Below are 21,280 nucleotides of genomic sequence, written 5' to 3' on the forward strand. Positions count from 1 at the left end.
CTCACAAGAAAAAATTATATTTTTCAAAATACTTTTACATTATCAAAATTAAAATGAATAATTTGTAAAAGTATGCTTGAAGAATGAAGAGTGGTCCACAGGGTTTTCTTTCTCTGTCCTCCTTTATAAAAATTTGAATGAGAGATGAAATATCAGTATACAGCTTAACTAGGCCTATGTTGAGAGTCTTTTGGATTCCTTGAGAACCTTTGGGTTGTAGCTTTCATAAATTAACACTTTAACAATTATGCATGTTTTAATTAGAGACAAGTTATGTCTGAATCAATGAACAGTTTGAATTGAAAAAGCCCTTTAAAAACCAGCTTAATTAAATACAAATCCTAAAACTAGGCTAATGAAGTGCAGGCTACTAGGAATTTTTGTTTGTTTCCAAAGTAATTATATATTATTTAGATGGAATGACATATCTCTTAAAAAGTCAGAATGTATTTCAGTTATTTTCTTCTGCATAGCTTTTCTTTCTTTGTGCTTTTAGCAAAATTATTTTTACAGAGAAGTGAAACAAATTTAAACTGTAGCCTATCCCCTGCAAAAAATGCTCTGATTTCTACTTGATTTAAATACAAATGAATGGCATTTCATTATGTTAATGAAAGGTAGCAGTGTTGATGTAGAGCAGTTAATTTATGCCATAATGGAGAGACTGGCAGATTGGTGGGAATAAAGGGGTTGATTTACCCTAGTATGATTTACCATAGTATGTTTTTATTTCAAGACATCCATCTTCAGAAAGTTATTTTTCAGTGATAAATGAATATACTTTGACTTGACCTTTTGAGACATAAAGAAAAATAATGATGTAGATGTTCTTCTTACACTTTCACATGTTTCTTTGGAAATATGTCAGGGATATTTTAAATAAAAAGAAAAAGAGAAGAGAGAAAGCGTTGCCTTTGCCTTTTAGAACTGAGAGATGCGAACACTCTGTTGGGTGTTCACTTGAGAAGAGAACTAATCAAAGATACCCTGTAAAAAATAGATGAACACAGCTATTAGGTCTTTTGCAATCTAAAGCAAAAACAGTTACTCAGGGAAAACATGAAACTATATAGGTGGTAAGATTCTAGAAACAATATTTGTTAACTAAGTCATCATTTTACAGATGAGGAACCAGAACCTAAAAAAAGTCACTCTGTCAACTTGTTAGTTCAAAGTCTTTTGTCGGTTAGCTATGTGCTCAGTAGATATTTCTAAAACACTATGTTCCTGTCTCAGATGTTGGGTTCCTGTCCACGTATCCTGAACACACACACACACACAGACACACACACACACACACACACACACATACAATGGGTATAGCTTCCTACTCCAAGCATCTGCAAATCTGTGCTTGAGGGCTTTCTCTGGTGGCTGGAATATGTAAAACTGAACATCCTCAACCAGTGATGACTGGTATGGGTAAATACTTCTTCAGTTTTCTCACTATTTATTTATTTATTTATTTATTTATTTATTTATTTATTTTTGTGTTTTTCTGAAGCTGGAAAGGGGGAGGCAGTCAGACAGACTCCCGCATGTGCCCAACCGGGATCTACCCGGCACACCCACCAGGGGGTGATACTCTGCCTATCCAGGGCGTCGCTCTGTTGTGACCAGAGCCACTCTAGTGCCTGAGACAGAGACCATGGAGCCATCCTCAGTGCTCGGGCCAACTTTGCTCCAGTGGAGCCTTGGCTGCGGGAGGGGAAGAGAGAGACAGAGAGGAAGGAGAGGGGGAGGGGTGGAAAAGCAGATGAGCGCCTCTCCTGTGTGCCCTGGCTATAAATTTACTTATTTATTGGTTTTAGACAGAGAGGAAGGCTGAGAGAGAGAAACATCGATTTGTTGTTCCACTTATTTATGCTTTAGATTTTTAAAATGAATTTATTAGGGTAACATTGGTTAATAAAACAGGTTTCAGTTACGCCATCACATAATACATCATCTGCAGCTGCACCACGTGTTCATCACCCCAGGTCATGTGCCTTGACCAGGTATCGAACCCTCAACCATGCTCTAACCAAATGAGATACCTGCCCCATAGATTTTAAAATGTGAGAACTGCTGACTTGCTCTGTATGAGGGCTTCTTATGTAATTTTCTCCCTTGAAATTACCCAGTTTTGGTGTTGAGATGGATAAGCAAACTTTTGGTTTAAAACAAGGTTGGGCATATTCTAGGCAGGAATTAATGAGGATTGAGGTGTAAGGAAAAGGGGGTGTGGGGAGAGAGAGCTTAGAGTCACAGAACTCCGGAGCACAGTGACAGGTAATGGACAGGACGCGTGGAGCAGCATCGCTTACCTACCATTTGCACTAGACTTTCTTAAAAGTTTACCTCAACTAATTTATCTAATTAAAAATAACAGAAAGTAGCAATTACATTTTTTCACTCTGCTACATGGACTTGTTGAAGAAATGACTTTAAATGAATTAAATAGACTCAGCATACTAACTGATCTAAGAAAATAAAATTATAATAGTTTACTTTGATTCATATATAGGACCCAGATAAAGCCTATAGATAAATTCTATGGATATTTCTGAATTTTTTAAATATATAAAATAATAGTTGATAACAGATAGAGGTCATATATTGTGTGCCCAGGCACTGTGCTAAACATTTCATATCATATGTTTAGCAGACAATATAGTTACCCCAAATTTTTCAGGTTATGAATCATTGCATAGAGCCAAGGGTATAGCCAAGAAAAGAGAATTAATAAATTGGACAGGAAGTTCATCTCTATTTGAATTCTGAATGTGTCATATATATCAGATATTGGCTATAAAAAATCCCAATTTTTAGTTCCAATATTTAAATCTTATCTCTGGCAACATCTTCCTTCCATGTGGAAGCTTTGTATTTATGCTTTGAATTTTTAACATCAACTATTCATCTGAGGCCAACTTTTATTGGAAAGTGGCATGCAAGGGACTGTCACTCACAGTTCACATTTTAAAGATGGAATGGTCTATTTTGCTTTGATTTAATTTTTGACTCCCAGTAGATGCTGGGAAACTAAAGTAATTTATCTCTCAATTTGCTAGGGGATATTTTAAATTTCAGTAAGCAGCAGCATTATATTAGCGTAGACTATTTGGGTAAATTTGTGTGAAGGAGATAATAAATAACTAAAATACTTGGTTAAAATCATAAATGAAACAATTTTTTTCCTGTCATCTGGTGGTGTTTAAATTATGACAGATAGCTCTCTAAAGGTTTAAGTAATGTATGAATCTAGTTTGAGGCTTTTTCTGACTTTTTCCTATCATAAGGCACATATGCACTGAAATCCACCGAAAACCTCTTTTTTTGAATGCAAAATACCTTCCAATGTAATGCTGTTTAATAATTAGCATAGAAAATTTTTTGCCAGAAGAATGATAAACAAAATAACGCAATCCTAGAATATGTGCCTGTGCTAGTTAGTTGATATGCCATAGTTTTAAAGTGCTAAAGATGTTGATATTACTATGCACTTTCTGAGGAGGGATTGAGGGAATTTTAAGCAATAAGATATATCGCGTAGGTAAATGATTAAGAAGCACACACACGCATGTTTTCAAACACACATGCTTGAACTTACCTAAAGGAGGAGAATTTCATAACACTCTGAAATTCTTTTTTTCTTTTTCTTTTCTTTTGTTTTCCAAGTGAGAGGAGGGGAGACAGAGAGACAGACTCCCGCATGTGCACCAACTGGGATCCACCCCACAACCCCAATCTGGGGCTGATGCTCTGCCCATGTGGGACCATGCCAGCAGCTGAGCTTTTTTTTTTTTTTTTTTTTTTTTTTGTATTTTTCTGCAGCTAGAAACGGGGAAAGACAGTCAGACAGACTCCCGCATGCGCCCGACCAGGATCCACCTAGCACGCCCACCAGGGGGCGATGCTCTGCCCCTCCGAGGCGTCGCTCTGCCGTGACCAGAGCCACTCTAGCGCCTGGGGCAGAGGCCAAGGAGCCATCCCCAGCCCCTGGCCCATCTTTGCTCCAATGGAACCTTGGCTGCGGGAGGGGAAGAGAGAGACAGAGAGGAAGGAGGGGGTGGGGGTGGAGAAGCAAATGGGCGCTTCTCCTATGTGCCCTGGCCGGGAATCAAACCCGGGTCCCCCGCATGCCAGGCCGACGCTCTACCGCTGAGCCAACCGGCCAGGGCCAGCTGAGCTATTTTTAATGCCTGAGGCACATTCTTAGCATCCAGGGTTGATGTACTCAAACCAATCGAGCTGTGGCAGCAGGAGTAGGAGAGAGAGAGAGAGAGAGAGAGAGAGAGAGAGGAGGGGAAGGGGGAGAGAAGCAGATGGTTGCTTCTTCTGTGTGCCTTGACCTGGAATCAAACCTGGGACATCCACATGCAGTGCTGACACTCTACCACTGAGCCAACCAGACAAGGCCTTTCTGTAATTCTTTATTTTCACCTATTTTGAAACCTGGAACAGTTTTGATAAATGTGGTCATGTATATAATAAGAGATAGTCTTCAGTTTTAGCAGATTGGAGCAATTAGCTCAGCTACCACAAGTTCTTACCACATATGAACTGGGAAGGAAGAACTTGCTCCTAATGGTCAGAGCGTAGTCTTTATCTTTGTTTCTCCAACACAGCACAGAGAGAAGTTGCTAAGGTTGTTGTAGAATGAGTGTGGTCTTCTCCCTTTGTTGGTTTTAAGACCTCAAAATCTCCAGAGTAAAAGAAGGAATTCAACTCATACTTTTGCATTTTCTTTTTTTTTTTCTAAAAATATAAATGAGAAGGAGAGAGAGAGAGAGACATTGATTGCCCTGACTGGGGATCAAATTGGCAACCTCTGAGTATTGGGACGATGCTCTAAGCAACTGAGCTACCCGGCCAGGGAATGCATTTTCTTTAATTACACCACCTTAGGATATTTAACTTTTATCTTAGGACATATAACAGTTTCATCTTTTAAGGTGTATTAGCACAGAATTGATTTTAACTAAAATTCATTCCTATAAAAACATCAGAACGCCCTGGCCGGTTGGCTCAGTGGTAGAGCGTCGGCCTGGCGTGCAAGGGGTCCTGGGTTCTATTCCCGGCCAGGGCACACAGGAGAAGCGCCCTTCTGCTTCTCCACCCCTCCCCCTCTCCTTCCTCTCTGTCTCTCTTTTCCCCTCCTGCGGCCGAGGCTCCATTGGAGCAAAAGTTGGCCCGGGCGCTAGGGATGGCTCCTTGGCCTCTGCCCCAGGCGCTGGAGTGGCTCTGGTCACAACAGAGCAATGCCCCAGAGGCGCAGAGCATCGCCCCCTGGTGGGCAGAGCGTCGCCCCTGGTGGGCGTGCCAGGTGGATCCCGGTCGGTCGCATGCGGGAGTCTGTCTGACTGTCTCTCCCCGTTTACAGCTTCGGAGAAATACAAAAACAAAACAAAACAAAAAACACCAGAACATGGAAGTTGGGCTGATTCAGTGTGAATTATCCAAAATTCCTAAACATTATCCTTTATTCCAACCTCGTTAAAATTGGTTCTTGATATATTTTGGTGCTTCAGTGATTTGAATCATTTGATTTTAGATTTATTTAATGTAACAAAACTATACTCATCTTTCTTTTTAGTACTAACAAGTAATATAAAATACTTTCATTGAAAATTATTTAGACAAATATAAATGGAAATACATTATGTCTTGTTTCATTGGAAGCAGTTAAATTTTTTAAAGTCCTATTTTGATTTTGATACATTATTTGTACTATTAATTGAAATAACACATTAACATGACATTTATATGTATTCTAATATTAATTTTTTAGTGTTTTTTTCTTTTCAATTTCAATTTATATCTATAATTACTTTGTTTCAGGTGCTAGACAATTACTATATATAGTTTACCAAATGTTACACCTGATATTTCCAGTACTCATCTGGGATGCATAGTTCTTACAATATTTTTTACTGTATTCTCTGTGCTGTACTTTACATCCCTGTGACTATTTTGTAACTTCTTAACCCCTTCGCCATTCACCCAGTCGGTCCCCCACCCTCCTCCCTCTGGCAACCATTAGTCGGTTCTCTGTATCTATGAGTCTCTTTTTATTTTGTTTGTTTAGTTTTTTCTTTAAATTTTATATATAAGTGAAATTATATGGCATTTGTCTTTCTCTGACTGACATTTCACTTAGCACAATACCCTCCTGGTTCATCCATGATAAGATTTCATTCTTTTTTTATGGCCAAGTAGTATTCCACTGTGTAAATGTACCACAGGTTTTATATCCACTCATCTACTGATGGGCACTTGGGCTGCTTCCATATCTTGGCTATTGTAAATAATACTGCAGTGAACATAGGGGTGCATATATTTTTTTGAATTAGTGTTTTGAGTTTCTTCAGATATATATCCAGAAGTGGGATAACTGGGTCATAAGGCAGTTCCATTTTTACTTTTCTGAGCACCCTCCATACTGTTTTTCTTAGTGGCTGCAGTAGTCTGCATTCCTACCAACAGAAACTGCATGCATTCAATGTATATTCTTATATAGCAGACTTGTATGTATTTTTATATAGCAAAGGAGATGGCTATAATGAATGTGATAGAGAAGAGCATTACAATTTCATCAAATTATGATTTTTCTCAGGCTTACATTTAATGCTTTTTTCTGAGTCAAAGAATTCTGATACTATCTAAATAAAAGCCACACTACAACAAATCACTGCAATTTTTCATAAGGAAGTATGATGAACTGAGACTGGAAAATATTTTCATATGTTTATATAAATTCAATGCCCTATGAATGTTTCCATTTTATTTCAGTGTCCTACTGCCATGTAGATAGACTGGGATGGCAGGTTAAGTGCACAAATACAGTTTCCCCAAATCGTTACATAGATTTATCCTTATTAAATTTGGTCAGTTGAACTTTACTGTTAAGTAAAGTAAGGAAATAATGAAATGTGCATGCTATCAATGCAAGTTGTGAGGTTTGGGAAAGTAAATTGCATTTATAAAAAATGTTTCTAAGCCAAAAGCGATGTCATGTTTACTGGAGAAGAAATTTTGTTGTAACGTAGTGGGTGTAATCAGTTGCAATTCTACTGAAATGTGTGTTCTCTTATTAATAAATGACAGTCAGTTAAGCTCTTGTATTTGATTAAGTGCTTTTCTATAAAAAATTACACTTGTGGCCCTGGCCGGTTGGCTCAGTGGTAGAGCGTCGGCCTGGCGTGCAGGAGTCCCGGGTTCAGTTCCCGGCCAGGGCACACAGGAGAGGCGCCCATCTGCTTCTCCACCCCTCCCCCTCTCCTTCCTCTCTGTCTCTCTCTTCCCCTCCCGCAGCCAAGGCTCCACTGGAGCAAAGATGGCCCGAGTGCTGAAGATTGCTCTGTGGCCTCTGCCTCAGGTGCTAGGATGGCTCTGGATGCAACAGAGTGACGCCCCAGATGGGCAGAGCATCGCCCCCTGGTGGGCATGCCAGATGGATCCTGGTCGGGTGCATGCGGGAGTCTGTCTGACTGCCTCCCTGTTTCCAACTTCAGAAAAATACAAACAAAAAAAAAAATTACACTTGTGTTTTTCTTTGCATTTGTGTTTGGTCTTGTAAGAAATTGATATCATATAAAAAAGCGAGTTCTTAAAAGTAGAAATACAAATTACCCAGTTAGAAGAAGTATGAATGTTTGATATGTAGTATTGTAAATATTTTGCAACTAATGTATTTTTGTAGAGTTTATTTAAAAGGAAAAAGACAACTTTTGGAATTGTATGTATTTCAAAGTCTAGAAAGCAAAACTGTTTGCAACACACATTTTCAATAACAGTTTAATAAGCAATATGGAGCTTCTAAAAGAGGTAAAAGTGTTTATATAAAACATAGTACAGTAATAAGGGGAAAACATTTGGAAATTCTTAAACTCAGTGTTTTCTGTATGTTAATTATTATTTTAATTTTGGGCACAGTTTATCTTAATAAATCAAAATACTGTACTTGAGTTAAAACTAGCATTTCTTTTTCTTTTTATTATATTTTATTTTATTTTTTTAATGGGGTGACATCAATAAATCATGATACATATATTCAAAGATAACATGTCCAGGTTATCTTGTCGTTCAATTATGTTGCATACCCATCACCCAAAGTCAGATTGTCCTATGTCACCTACTATCTAGTTTTCTTTGTGCCCCTCCCCCTCCCCCTTTCCCTCTCCCTCTCCCCCCTCCCCCCATAACCACCACACTCTTATCAATGTCTTTTAGTTTCACTTTTATGTCCCACCTATGTATGGAATAATGCAGTTCCTAGTTTTTTCTGATTTACTTATTTCACTTTGTATAATGTTATCAACATCCCACCATTTTGTTGTAAATGATCCAATGTCATCATTTCTTATGGCTGAGTAGTATTCCATAGTGTATATGTGCCACATCTTCTTTATCCAGTCATCTATTGATGGGCTTTTTGGTTGTTTCCATGTCCTGGCCACTGTGAACAATGCTGCAATGAACATGGGGCTGCATGTGTCTTTACGTATCAATGTTTCTGAGTTTTGGGGGTATATACCCAGTAGAGGGATTGCTGGGTCATAAGGTAGTTCTATTTTCAGTTTTTTGAGGAACTACCATACTTTCTTCCATAATGGTTGTACTACTTTACATTCCCACCAACAGTGTATGAGGGTTCCTTTTTCTCCACAGCCTCTCCAACATTTGCTATTACCTGTCTTGTTAATATTAGCTAATCTAACAGGTGTGAGTGAGGTGGTATCTCATTGCAGTTTTGATTTGCATTTCTCTAATAACTAATGAAGCTGAGCATCTTTTCATATATTTGTTGGCCATTTGTATTTCTTCCTGGGAGAAGTGTCTGTTCATGTCCTCTTCCCATTTTTTTATTAGATTGTTTATTTGTTTGTTGTTGAGTTTTATGACTTCTTTGTATCTTTTGGATATTAGGCCCTTATCTGAGCTGTTGTTTGAAAATATCATTTCCCATTTAGTTGGCTTTCTGTTTATTTTGTTATCAGTTTCTCTTGCTGAGCAAGAACTTCTTAGTCTGATGTAGTCCCATTCATTAATTTTTGCCTTCACTTCTCTTGCCATTGGAGTCAAATTCATAAAATGCTCTTTAAAACCCAGGTCCATGAGTTGAGTACCTATGTCTTCTTCTATGTACTTAATTAAAACTAGCATTTCTTTATCATAATTTACCCTCTTCTGGCACTGTAGTTGATATTCTTAATCTCAAGTTTAATTAATAAATTATCTTTAGCTGTCATATGTGACCATGTGTGACACATAAGAAAAAGGTTTACTAATGAATTTAGTCCACTAATTCAAGTACCATGTACCAAGTGTAGTCCTTGACACAAGAATGGTTTTGTATGATTGATCTCTATTCACTATTTTACCTGAAGGGTAGGGGTAGGTATGTTTAACTTATTGTGTGTCTGTCTTGACAGAGTAGTATGTGCACATAAGTATTTAATGAATGTTTAAAATGATATTGCTGAACTGCTTGAAATTAAATACAGTTTTACCTTGTTTTCAGCACCTTGCAATTTGTAAATTTAAGCCAGCAGTTGGCAGAAAGTAAAGTCTGAAATGGAGTTAAACTTATTCACTATTTTAACTTTTGATGGACTCCACATTCCAAATTCAAAATTGTCCTCTAAATATAAATTACAGGGTTGTAGGAGGAATCAATACACTAGTAATTAGATTTGGGTCTCAGGTGAATTCAGAAGATTTTTTTGCTTTGTATTTACAATGAGTTCTGATTTTGCATTTTAACTTTCTTACAAAACTAATTCTAGAAATAATGCTTCAGTAATTGGAGTAATTTTAACATGCATGTTAAAATTCTCTAGCTACTTAATTCTTTTAAAAATCATTAAATGTTAATTTTAAAAGTTTTATTGACTTAATATAAAATAAGTTTAAACTCATGGATTTCATTCAGCGTTATGAATTTTATGTCCTTATATTTATCTATATAGTGTTTGGTTTGTTTGGTCTCTAGAGAGACATATATTTTATAGCTCTTTAGTCTCATGGTATGTTTCTCACATCAAAAAAAGAAAAAAGAGGCTGATTCTGTGGCAAATAAATCTGGGAAACAAAACAAGATCTATTTTCCTCTTGGAGATTTATTCCTTTTGAAAATTTATAATCTCCATTCATAGCACCACGGTTCTGTGAAGTCCTGCTGCTGAGAAGAGATCTATTTAACTTTATGGTTTATTCTGAAGTCATGACCATAGAATACTTTTGCTTGTGTAACACTTATTATTGATTCAAGAACTAGTATATTTTGGGGGAACGTGCTGTAAGAGGCATTCATCTATTTTTTCCCAAGTAATTTTCTTAAAATAATTTTTGTATATTGTGTTTTCTTTTAATAAAATTTTAGAGTGTCCATATTTATAAATAACCAAAAGGCATAGAAAATGCAGTTTTTACATAGTGCTCACATTGTAACTGAAAATCTACAGAACATGAACTGTATTTTTAATCACATCAGGAGATGAAAGAATATAGAATTGATTATTTTTACATTGCATAGATCTAGCCTCACAGATGAAAGAAAAAATAATAAATTTAAAATTCCCTGATAATTGTTTTACTCATTCTTTCCATTTCATTTTCCTCTTAAACACAATTTATGTTCATAATTTTATTTATGACATATTTCAGCAACCTTGATGGTTAGAAGAAATGTCCATATACATTTAGTCCTGAAGAGCCAACACATGCATTCACCACTTTGGTAGAAATTGAGATTATTAGTGTGTTAGATAATTTGATATTTTTTTGCTGTCTATATTCACAGTTACTTTTGATCCCTTATCTGAATCTCATGAAATAATTTCTGCCAATACTGATAGCACAGATATAACATTCTTTAAGAATAGTGTCAACACCAGATATATATTTTTTTGAGAAGTCATGGTTTCAGCAAATTATTAACAAGCTACTTACCTAACATTTTTCTTGAGTTGTCTAGTTTATCATTTTATGGTTGAGGTATGTGTGTGTGTGTGTGTATGTGTGTGTGTATATGTGTTTGAAAATATGTGTGCATGTGTTTTGGTATATATGTGTGTGTGTATATAACTTATTTGCATTATGAATTTTTTATGTTATCTTGAAAAATTGTTCTCAGACTTACACTGAAATCTTTCACCGTGATGCAAAATGTGCTTTTCTAATATCACTGATATAGTGTTTTAATATGTTCTTAGAAAATATTTGCTAAACTTTATGAATCTTTATGGAATATATGGTAAAAAGAATATTATAAAGGGTTTATTAAGATATGAATAAAATGTATTCAGTACTTCATTCTGTATGTTTTTATGTTTTACTCAAATCAATTAAGCATTCTTTTTTATTTTTTTATAGAGTAATGAAGTTGTCTACTACAATGCAAAGGATGATCTCGATGTGAGTATTAAAATTTTACATTAAATTCCAAGTTGAATTTAGTTATACTAGGATGATTGGCTTTACAGAATGAGCTGACCTAGCAAATTTTATATTTCAGAAAATGTTTGATAGCATAGGGAAAGTACCAGTTAGTGCTTATGTGATCCTTAATGACTTACTATTGGCATTTTCCTAAGCAGAAACGCCATAATTCTCTGGATGTGAACTCAACTGCACCCTGTCCAGACCTCATGCCACTGCACCAACTTAAATTCTCTCCACTCCATTAGCATTGTTAACAGAGACTTATCCTATCTATCTCTGTATCCTGACTTCTGTCACCACAATCACTAACTATGTCTACTCTGGCCTACACTACACACTCCAGGAGAATGCAGTTATTTCAACTATAGTGTGAATGACATCCTGGAAGCTGAGCAACAGCTGGCCTGCTTGTTCGATCTTTGAAGACAATTTGGTGCTTAATATACCTTTTTAAATGAATGTCTCTAATGTACATGTTCAAATGACTTTAGAACATGGGTTATTTTAATTTTTTTATTTTATTCATTTTAGAGAGGTGAGGGAGAGACAGAGAGAGAGAGAGAGAGAGAGAGAGAGAGGAGAGACAGAGAGAGAGAAGGGGGGAGGAGCTGGAAGCATCAACTCCCATATGTGCCTTGACCAGGCAAGCCCAAGGTTTCGAACCGGCGACCTCAGTGTTCCAGGTCGACGCTTTATCCAGTGAGCCACCACAGGTCAGGCAGAACATGGATTATTTTAGGTCAAATAAGTTACTTCTAATATTGCCACATTTGGACAGATTAGGAAGATAATTTTATTACTTAATTTTCTTTTTTTTGTGACAGAGAGAGAGAGAAAGACAGAGAGAGGGACAAACAGATGGGAATTGAGAGAGATGAAAAGCATCAATTCATCATTGTGGCATCTTAGTTGTTTGTTGATTGCTTTCTCATATTTGCCTTGAGGGGGGGGGAGGGGGCCTATAGCAGAATGAGTGACCCCTTGCTCAAGCCAGCAACCTTGGGCTCAAGCCAGTGACCTTGGGCTTCAAGCCAGGAACCTTTGGGCTGACACACTCAAGCCAGGGACCCAGCCCTCAAGCTTCAGAGCCTGTGCTCAAGCTGGATGAGCCCATGCTCAAGCTGGCGACCTTGGGGTTTTAAACGTGGGTCTTATCCATCCCAGTTCTATGCTCTATCCACTCTGCCACTGTCTGGTCAGGCTATTACTTAATTGTTGAGGAAACATTTACAAATTATAAAACAAAATTTATACATAAGGTTTTTTTTTATTAATTTTAATTAATTGTGTAACATGGATTCAAGTGTCCCACTCAATATAACACCCTCACCTCCCACCTGTGTGTCCCTATTTACACCACTTTTGCCCCCCTCCTCCTAATTTCCTCCCCCCTTCCCTCTGGGATTTGCTGTCCTGTTATCTGTATATCTGTGTTTATAAATAATTTCACTAATCCCTTCACTTTCTCTAAATTCCCATGTATTTGAGTTTTGTCATCAGAAAAAAATATTCATATACATTTATTTTTATTGAAAGTATTATTTGAGGGCCTCCTATATTTTAGGTATTCTTCTAAGAGCTTGGCATATATCAATGAGAAAAAATTTAAATAAATTTACCATAATTATTGTTTGTTCTCACACTTTTTAATCTGAATCAAAAATATATATTACTAAATATATATATATTACTATAATGATTTATATTAATTTATTTAAATGAAAGTATTAATCTTGTCCTAGTTTTGGTCTTCTCCCATACAAAAAGGTCTCTAATATTACTGTGGGTTATAATTATGTCAATAAAAATGATGCTTTTTTTTTTTAAGGCCAGGAGTTGAGCCTACAGCAAAATAAATAAAAATACTATTAAAAGCAAAATACCTATAAATTTAAAACATCAAAATGATGGTCATTATTTAGAGAAATTATTTTCACTTACTTGTCTGTTAACAACAGTTCTGGAATAAGAGGCAGAGTTTTGTGTAGTGGAAAGAGCATTAGAAAAGGAGTCAGAGACTTTGTTTTCTGCTCCAGTGCTGTCCTACAGTTGTAGTGATTGACAGGGTATTAAACCTATTTAAATTCAAACTGTGTCTCACATCTGAGACATGGTACAGTTGATTAGGTGATCCATAAATTTCATGTCAGTTCTGCATGTTCTTAGAATCTTGCTAAAATAGTCAAGTTTGGTGGAATAAGGCTGTTTTGAGAATTTGTAAAGAAGTATAAGGTTATTACATACTTCATTAAAAGTTTTTATGGGGAAGTTCAAAGTGTTTTAGATATGGTAATACTATTACTCTTGTAAACCCTTAGACATTAAGTAAAAATGAACAATGTTTTATGATTAGCATATTGGTTTGGCTATTTAGTGAAACCTAAAGGAAAAGTGCTGAAAACAAGAAAAAAGTTTGTGTTTCATGAATCATTCTGTGTACAAGGTCTCCATGGTAATTCTCAATTATCTCTCATGTTTTCTGCTCTCTTCAATATAGCTTTCCCATGTTGTGGTCCAAGAGTGATGCTTCAGTATCCACAGTGATTCTTGCATTCTAGATTACAGGAAGGAGGCAAATGGCAATGGAGTCATTCCCTTTGTCTGTAGGAGCCTGTTTTAAAATTTGAGCACATCACTTTTATCGGCACCATTGTCCACAATTTACTAACTTGCCTTGTAGGGTTGCAGGAGGATATGGAATATAATCAGTGGATAGGCATGGACCCAAATATAGAGTCTTATTACTAAGCAGAGAATAGGGGGAATACTAACTTGGAGATAATTAGTTTCTACAAATATCTTCAGATTGCTCTTCTTGACGTATTGAAATAAATGTCCAAACCCTACCCACTATGCATTACTGCTATCATCTAAATATAGCAGGTTCTTCAACATAAAACTGAGTAAAAAACTGTCTTTTATAGCAAAATGAGTATAAAATTATTTGCTGCATTGAGTATTTTTTGGTCTTAACGTATATTTTGACCACTACAGTCCAACTATTTTTTAAGAGAAATATTTACTATCTTACAGTGAAAGAATGTTAAGACATGTCACACTTTGTAATTCTACTTTAGCATTTTCAGTGGTTAACAATTTTTTTGAAGACTGTTGCTTATTTGATGAAATCAGTCTTCAATGAATGATGAAATTTACTTACCCTCACCAAAGTTTTGCAATGTAGGTAGATTTTATTGACTGACATACTCAAAATTTTATAAGTGTCTGCTTGATATTTTATGTATCAAATGCTCACAAATCATGCCATCTCATTGTTTTGATTTGAATTGGCCTACCGTCATGTTCTTGTGGTGACTTTTCTATATACCAGTTTAAATGTATCATTTTCTCAAATTTCACAAAGCCATATCCATTATTAAAAATTGATGATTAGAGATGATATAATGTATTTTTATCATCTCATCCATCAGAGCCTAATATCTAATAAATAAAAGCCCTAATTGGGATACTAGATATTGAAATAACACTACCACTTAATAAGTTTGTACTCATATGTTTGAATGGTGATACAAATATCTGAGATTTAAATTAAGTTTCTATCTTAAGTATTATGCCTCCTTAAGGAAACTAGCAGATTGTATATCTCGAGCCTCGGTTATCATTCATTGCTCTCCCCAAGTTCTGCATCAGCCAGTGCAGGTGTCTTTATCTGTGCCTATTGCTAGTGGGAGAGTAGGCGTTTTACATATTTCCCAACTCTCTAACATCAATTATTCTCTTCCCATCTCCATGACCATCATCCAAGTTTAAACATTATTCTTAAATATTTATTTAACAGCTATTGAAATGGTCTCTTATGCTTCTAAATTTTATATAGATTTAATAATATACATTTTTAGTATATAAATATTTCTAAACATTTTATGCATTTTTCCTCTTTCATTGTCAAGATCTTCAAATCAGTTATCATTGCCTTTATTTGGTATTTAAGACCCTGAAGAAACTTTCCTAGTTTTTTCTAAGCCAGCATGACTTTTGTAATGAAATGGAAGTTTCTTCTTCTTGGAGGCACAGCCAATCTTTATAAGTTATTTCCTTGGGCCCTTCTCTTGAGTATAAGTACTCACAGCAGCTGGCATAGCTTGTGTAACAACTAGTACATTGTAACCATTCACTAAGATTTTTTCCAATAATTCAGTGAATCAAAGTTAAAATAGAAGTTTCACTTTACAGAAATATGAAATGATTGAAGAACAGCAGAGTCATAACTACATACTCCCATTTCTTCTCTCCATACTTAACCTCATTTTTAAAGAGGCTTTTTCACCACCTGATTTCAGCCTAGAACTCTGTGATTCTCTGCAATACGGAAGATTGGAAATGAAATACACACCTTGAAGAAAACACGTGTCCTTAGCAAATGCCTACTGTTAATCAGAAACCATACCTGTATCATTCTTTGCCCTCAATCTACAGATCTGACAGCAGCATGAAAAATTCCTTGAAAGGAATCTGTAGCATTTGACTTTTTCTCAGCCTTGAAATTAGATAATCTTAATTCTGAAGAAAGACTAAATAGTTCTCTTTATTTAAAACTAATAAAATAGAATCTATTCAAGAGAAGAATCCATGAAATATTCAGGAACTGCAGAGTAGAAATACTGTAGTATTGCCCTGGCCGGTTGGCTCAGCGGTAGAGCGTCGGCCTAGCATGCGGAGGACCCGGGTTCGATTCCCGGCCAGGGCACACAGGAGAAGCTCCCATCTGCTTCTCCACCCCTCCGCCGCACTTTCCTCTCTGTCTCTCTCTTCCCCTCCCGCAGCCGAGGCTCCATTGGAGCAAAGATGGCCCGGGCGCTGGGGATGGCTCCTTGGCCTCTGCCCCAGGCGCTAGAGTGGCTCTGGTCGCAATATGGCGACGGCCAGGATGGGCAGAGCATCGCCCCCTGGTGGGCAGAGCGTCGCCCCTGGTGGGCGTACCGGGTGGATCCCGGTCGGGCGCATGCGGGAGTCTGTCTGACTGTCTCTCCCTGTTTCCAGCTTCAGAAAAATGAAAAAAAAAAAAAAAAAAAAAGAAATACTGTAGTATTAAAAATACAGAGGAAACATTTTTCTCAGAAATAGTGTTATTTTAGCCTGACCAGGCAGTGGCACAGTGGATAGAGCATCGGACTGGGACGTGGAGGACTCAGGTTTGAGACCCTGAGGTCACCAGCTTGAGCGCGGGTTCATCTGGTTTGAGCAAAGCTCACCGGCTTGGGCCCAAGGTCGCTGGCTTGAGCAAGGGGTTACTCAGTGTGCTGTTGCCCCCTGGTCAAGGGACATATGAGAAAGCAATCAATGAACAACTAAAGTGCCGCAACAAAGAATTGATACATCTCATCTCTCTTCCTTCCTGTCTGTCTGTCCCTATCTCTGACTCTCTCTGTGTCAAAAAAAAGTGTTATTTCAGATACTTCAGGAAAGATAAAACCAACATTAAATGTGTGCTGAGTGTCTCCAAAAAGAGCCAGTGATGACTGAAACAAAATTATCAAAACCAAAACTGCTAAAACTTAATTCCATTGGAAGAACTAACAAATTTAACAGTGCAAATTACTCATGGATGATGCACAGAGGAAATGGGAAATCCTCCTAGAATCTCAAAAAGATAAAAATAATAAAGGGGAGAAAAGATAACATATATGAAGGAAGAAATACAGAGATGTATACCATTAAGTCGTGTGTTACAAAGATCAAGTGAAGCATATGAATTGGAAATATGTATTCTAAGGTTGAATGGAAGAAAGCACCGAAGTCTTAATCTGTAGCTAATTGTGGATTTGGAAGGCCCACAGAGTTTCTTTCAGGCAAATCTTTTTTAAACATCAACACATACCAAAAACTTACTCAATGATATTCAAAAGGACACTTCTATGAGATAACTAAATATTTAGTTTTACCTAGAATAGTGGTATGCTTTAGCTTATGAGTGGACTTTGAAAACATGTTGCTGAAATTTTCCCAGCAACTGTGAATCTAAATATACAGCAAGGCCAGATTCAACTACAGATCCATTTTGCTATCCTGGTGCAATGTTAAGAACATATACCCCCAAAACTCAGAAACATTGATACGTAAAGACACATGCAGCCCCATGTTCATTGCAGCATTGTTCACAGTGGCCAGGACATGAAAACAACCAAAAAGCCTGTCAATAGATGACTGGATAAAGAAGATGTGGCACATATACACTATGGAATACTACTCAGCCATAAGAAATGATGACATCGGATCATTTACAGCAAAATGGTGGGATCTTGATAACATTATACGAAGTGAAATAAGTAAATCAGAAAAAACCAGGAACTGCATTATTCTATACGTAGGTGGGACATAAAAGTGAAACTAAAAGACATTGATAAGAGTGTGGTGGTTACGGGGGGAGGGGGGAGAGGGAGAGGGAAAGGGGGAGGGGCACAAAGAAAACTAGATAGAAGGTGACAGAGGACAATCTGACTTTGGGTGATGGGTATACAACATAATTGAATGACAAGATAACCTGGACATGTTGTCTTCGAATATATGTATCCTGATTTATTGATGTCGCCCCATTAAAAAAATAAAATTATTAAAAAAAAAAAAGAACAAAGTGACTTTGAATGAATGCATTTGGATTGATACATTCTCCAGCTGGCCACAATTTCACTACTCCCTGTTGTTCTACACTCAGACGGCTTCACACATCTATCTACACAACATAAAATAATAATAATGCATTAAGATAGTACAGGACAGAATCTTTAGAACACCAGTATTTAACCCTTTGAGTAGTACGAACGTTCTTGTACGTCCTCACTCAATGGGTTAACAAAAAACTCACTATTCAAAGGGTTAAGGGAAGGTGACAGCCAGAAGTGGGGAGTGTGAAATATGAGTAGCTTGTGATGAAGACAGAGGATCTTTTATAATAGAAGTAGATCATACAAAGAAAGGAGGCCATGAATTTAGTTACTGATGGATTCAGTACTAAATTTGGAATCTTCTGATTTCTGTTATACTTCCATGTTTATTGTGATGGTCTATCACTCAGTTAAGATTTGAATATAAAGAATGATATATTGATTTTGTTCATTGTAATGATGATACATGGCCTCAGTTAAAGGTCAAACAAGTATTTAAAGGAGATCAATTATCCCGTTGGAGTGTAACCTTTCTGTTGGCTCATCTGAATTAGTCAGTTTGTGTGGGGCTATCCGGCTGTCAACTTTTCAAGGACTTTGATATAAGACAATTTTTTAGAGGCATTTTATTGTATCTCTGCTACCCTACTTAGATCAAGCTATTTACATTCACTTTGTGGGTATAAAAATAAATACTCAGTGACAGCCAGATTTCGCTAGAGCAGTGGCTGAAGTAAGGTGTAGAATTAATGTCCCTTAGGATCGTGTCATATGATAAAAAATTTATGACTGTAGTCTTTTAGACAAGTCTTCTTCTTGAAACTTAAGAATAAAATGTATGTATAACTGGGCTAAATTATTTGGTGAGCCACAGTTCTCAGGGGAGGATGTGAAGCACACATTCTTTCTAGAAATTTAAGGTGATTGTTTCTGTGTCCATTGTGTAGTGAACATTAAAACAGTCTCTCTTCTGATTACCTTACCATGATATCCTTCAATTTTCTCATCTAGTGTTAAGTATTTAAAAACAAATTCAAATACTACCTCTTCACAAAGTTATCTTTGGTTTTCCTAGATAGCAAATGGGATTTCCTGCCTTTGGGTGTTCTAAACAACTTTTTCACATTTCTGGCCTTAATAGTATATGATACCTTACATTGTAGCATTTGATGCAGGGATAATCTCTATTACATATTTAGCAACTTGAGGTAAGAACTTTACTTCATCTCTCTGTTTAAAGTAATCGTTGACAATAATGTTTGTTAAATTGGGTAGGTGTTTGCGTTTCAATACTATATTACTTATGCAGCATCTGTGAAGATTTGTTCACCTTTCAAAACGGTGTCATATTTGCAAAGTAAACTAAAAACCCCTTGCAATGATTGAATTAAAATGCTTGTTTCATTTCAAGTTTGAGTAGAAACAAAAGAGGAATGGCAAAGCTGGCTTTTAGGATGGACTATATTAAGATTATAATGTGAACATTGTTTTCTTTTGTTCAGTACCTGGGGCAGACTGCAGAGGAAGGCAGCTGCGAAGGACACTGTGTCCTCATCTCTCATCTGCCCTTCCTCTCAGGGACCTTCCAATGGTCATGAGGACTGAGGGCAGTGTCAAAACAGACAATGTGGCTTCCCATTTGCCTAAAACTGATTCAGGTTGGGAATAACTAATAGAGTTAGTATATTTATATGAAATTACTATAAGTGATTTAATGTCAGAATTTTTGGTTTTAAGTCTGAACAGATCTGATCAGCTAAGTTATTATGAATCTCGTGAAACACGAAATCAGACTTATTGTATTACTCTGTCAAGCTAAAGATCTGAGTCATCATATAATTAGAGTAAATAATAGTTGTTGAATTTTATTTCCAAAGACATTTCAGCATTAAAGTGGGTATAATATTTCAATGTAAGATTTTTTATTTTTTTTTACTTTTTATTAAGAAAAATATTCTAAGTATACTGTAGCGAAGAGTGAAATTTGTTTCCATACTTGCTTTAGCTACTATTTGCTTTAATATTTTAAAATAAATTATAAATATGACATTGTACATCTAAATATATGAATGTACAACTCTTTTTATTCTAAATAGTAACAAAGCATGCATGTATAATCACTGCATACATTGCTATACAGAAGCAATAGTAGAGATAGTAGAAAATGATAGTTAAGAGTTGTATTCTGCAGTGCCACTGCCTGGATTTGAATCCCAGTTCTGCCCATTTCTAGCTTGATGATATTGACCAAGTCACATCATCTCTCTGTGTTTCATGTGTTTGGTGTGTAAAATAAAGATGATAGTAGTAGCTACTTCATACAGTTATTGTGGAAATTAAATTAGTTAAACCATATAAAGAATTTAGACAATTTTCTGTCTCATAGTAATAAAAATATATATTTTAAAATAATAATTATTAATATTATTACAATAAATTTAAGAATGATTTGAAGTGGTTTTAGCTCATCATAGAACAAGTTTGTGTGTATGTGTTAACAATAATGAAAGGTTAATAGATTGAACTAATTTTCATTTCGTTATGAATATAATTCTAGAATTTGTGTGATAATCTTAAGACAATGCAAAACAACATAAAAACTCAAGTAGAATCTTCAGAAATATTTAGAATGAAATAAACGCAATGCTGAAATTTGTCTTGATGTCAGTGTATGTTTTATATATCTAGATTTGAAAGAAAAATGAAATGTCAAAATAAAATGGAAAAGAAAAGCAACTAATGCAACAATTATTTATGAAATTCCACATTTAAATTTTACTTTGTTTTGAAATTTATTTAGGTTCTGGGCTTAGTGTTTTAGAAACCTCTGTCTCAGTCAGTTTTAGAATGCCTGCAGATTGGTGAAGCATATTCCCGAGCAGGCTTGAGGTTGCACCAGCAAGCAGCACCATTAATTCCCAAAGCCAATAAAATGAATGCAGATCATTACAAACTCTTATTAACCTAATTCCAAGATCTATGTTTCTGACTAAAATCCAAATGAAGTAACTTTAACTTTAAATTTCCATGTCGATAATTCAGTTGATTTATTTGCTACATTTCATTTTATTGATCATGTTAAAAATTTGACCTGCCTGGGACTTTTGGATAGTCTGCTAGTTTCCCTTGCATATTTATGTTGCTATATATTTTCTTTTTTTTCCTTTTATTATTTTTCCAAAGTGAGAAGCGGGGAGAGGCAGACAGACAGAATCCTGCATGCACCTGAC

At 36.1% G+C, this 21,280-nt stretch overlaps 1 protein-coding gene across 11 annotated transcripts in view; it reads left to right on the forward strand.

Annotated features, from left to right (window-relative positions):
• CACNA2D1 (calcium voltage-gated channel auxiliary subunit alpha2delta 1) overlaps window positions 1-21,280 on the forward strand; it is a 591,296-nt gene that overhangs the window by 326,836 nt on the left and 243,180 nt on the right. For all 11 annotated transcript variants that reach the window (XM_066238152.1, XM_066238142.1, XM_066238148.1 and 8 more), the window contains exon 5: window positions 11,359-11,400. In XM_066238152.1, coding sequence (XP_066094249.1) covers window positions 11,359-11,400 — 42 coding nt within the window. The remainder of the gene's footprint in view (window positions 1-11,358; window positions 11,401-21,280) is intronic.

Source organism: Saccopteryx bilineata, chromosome 7 (genome assembly GCF_036850765.1).
Source record: "Saccopteryx bilineata isolate mSacBil1 chromosome 7, mSacBil1_pri_phased_curated, whole genome shotgun sequence".
Lineage (NCBI taxonomy): Eukaryota > Metazoa > Chordata > Mammalia > Chiroptera > Emballonuridae > Saccopteryx > Saccopteryx bilineata.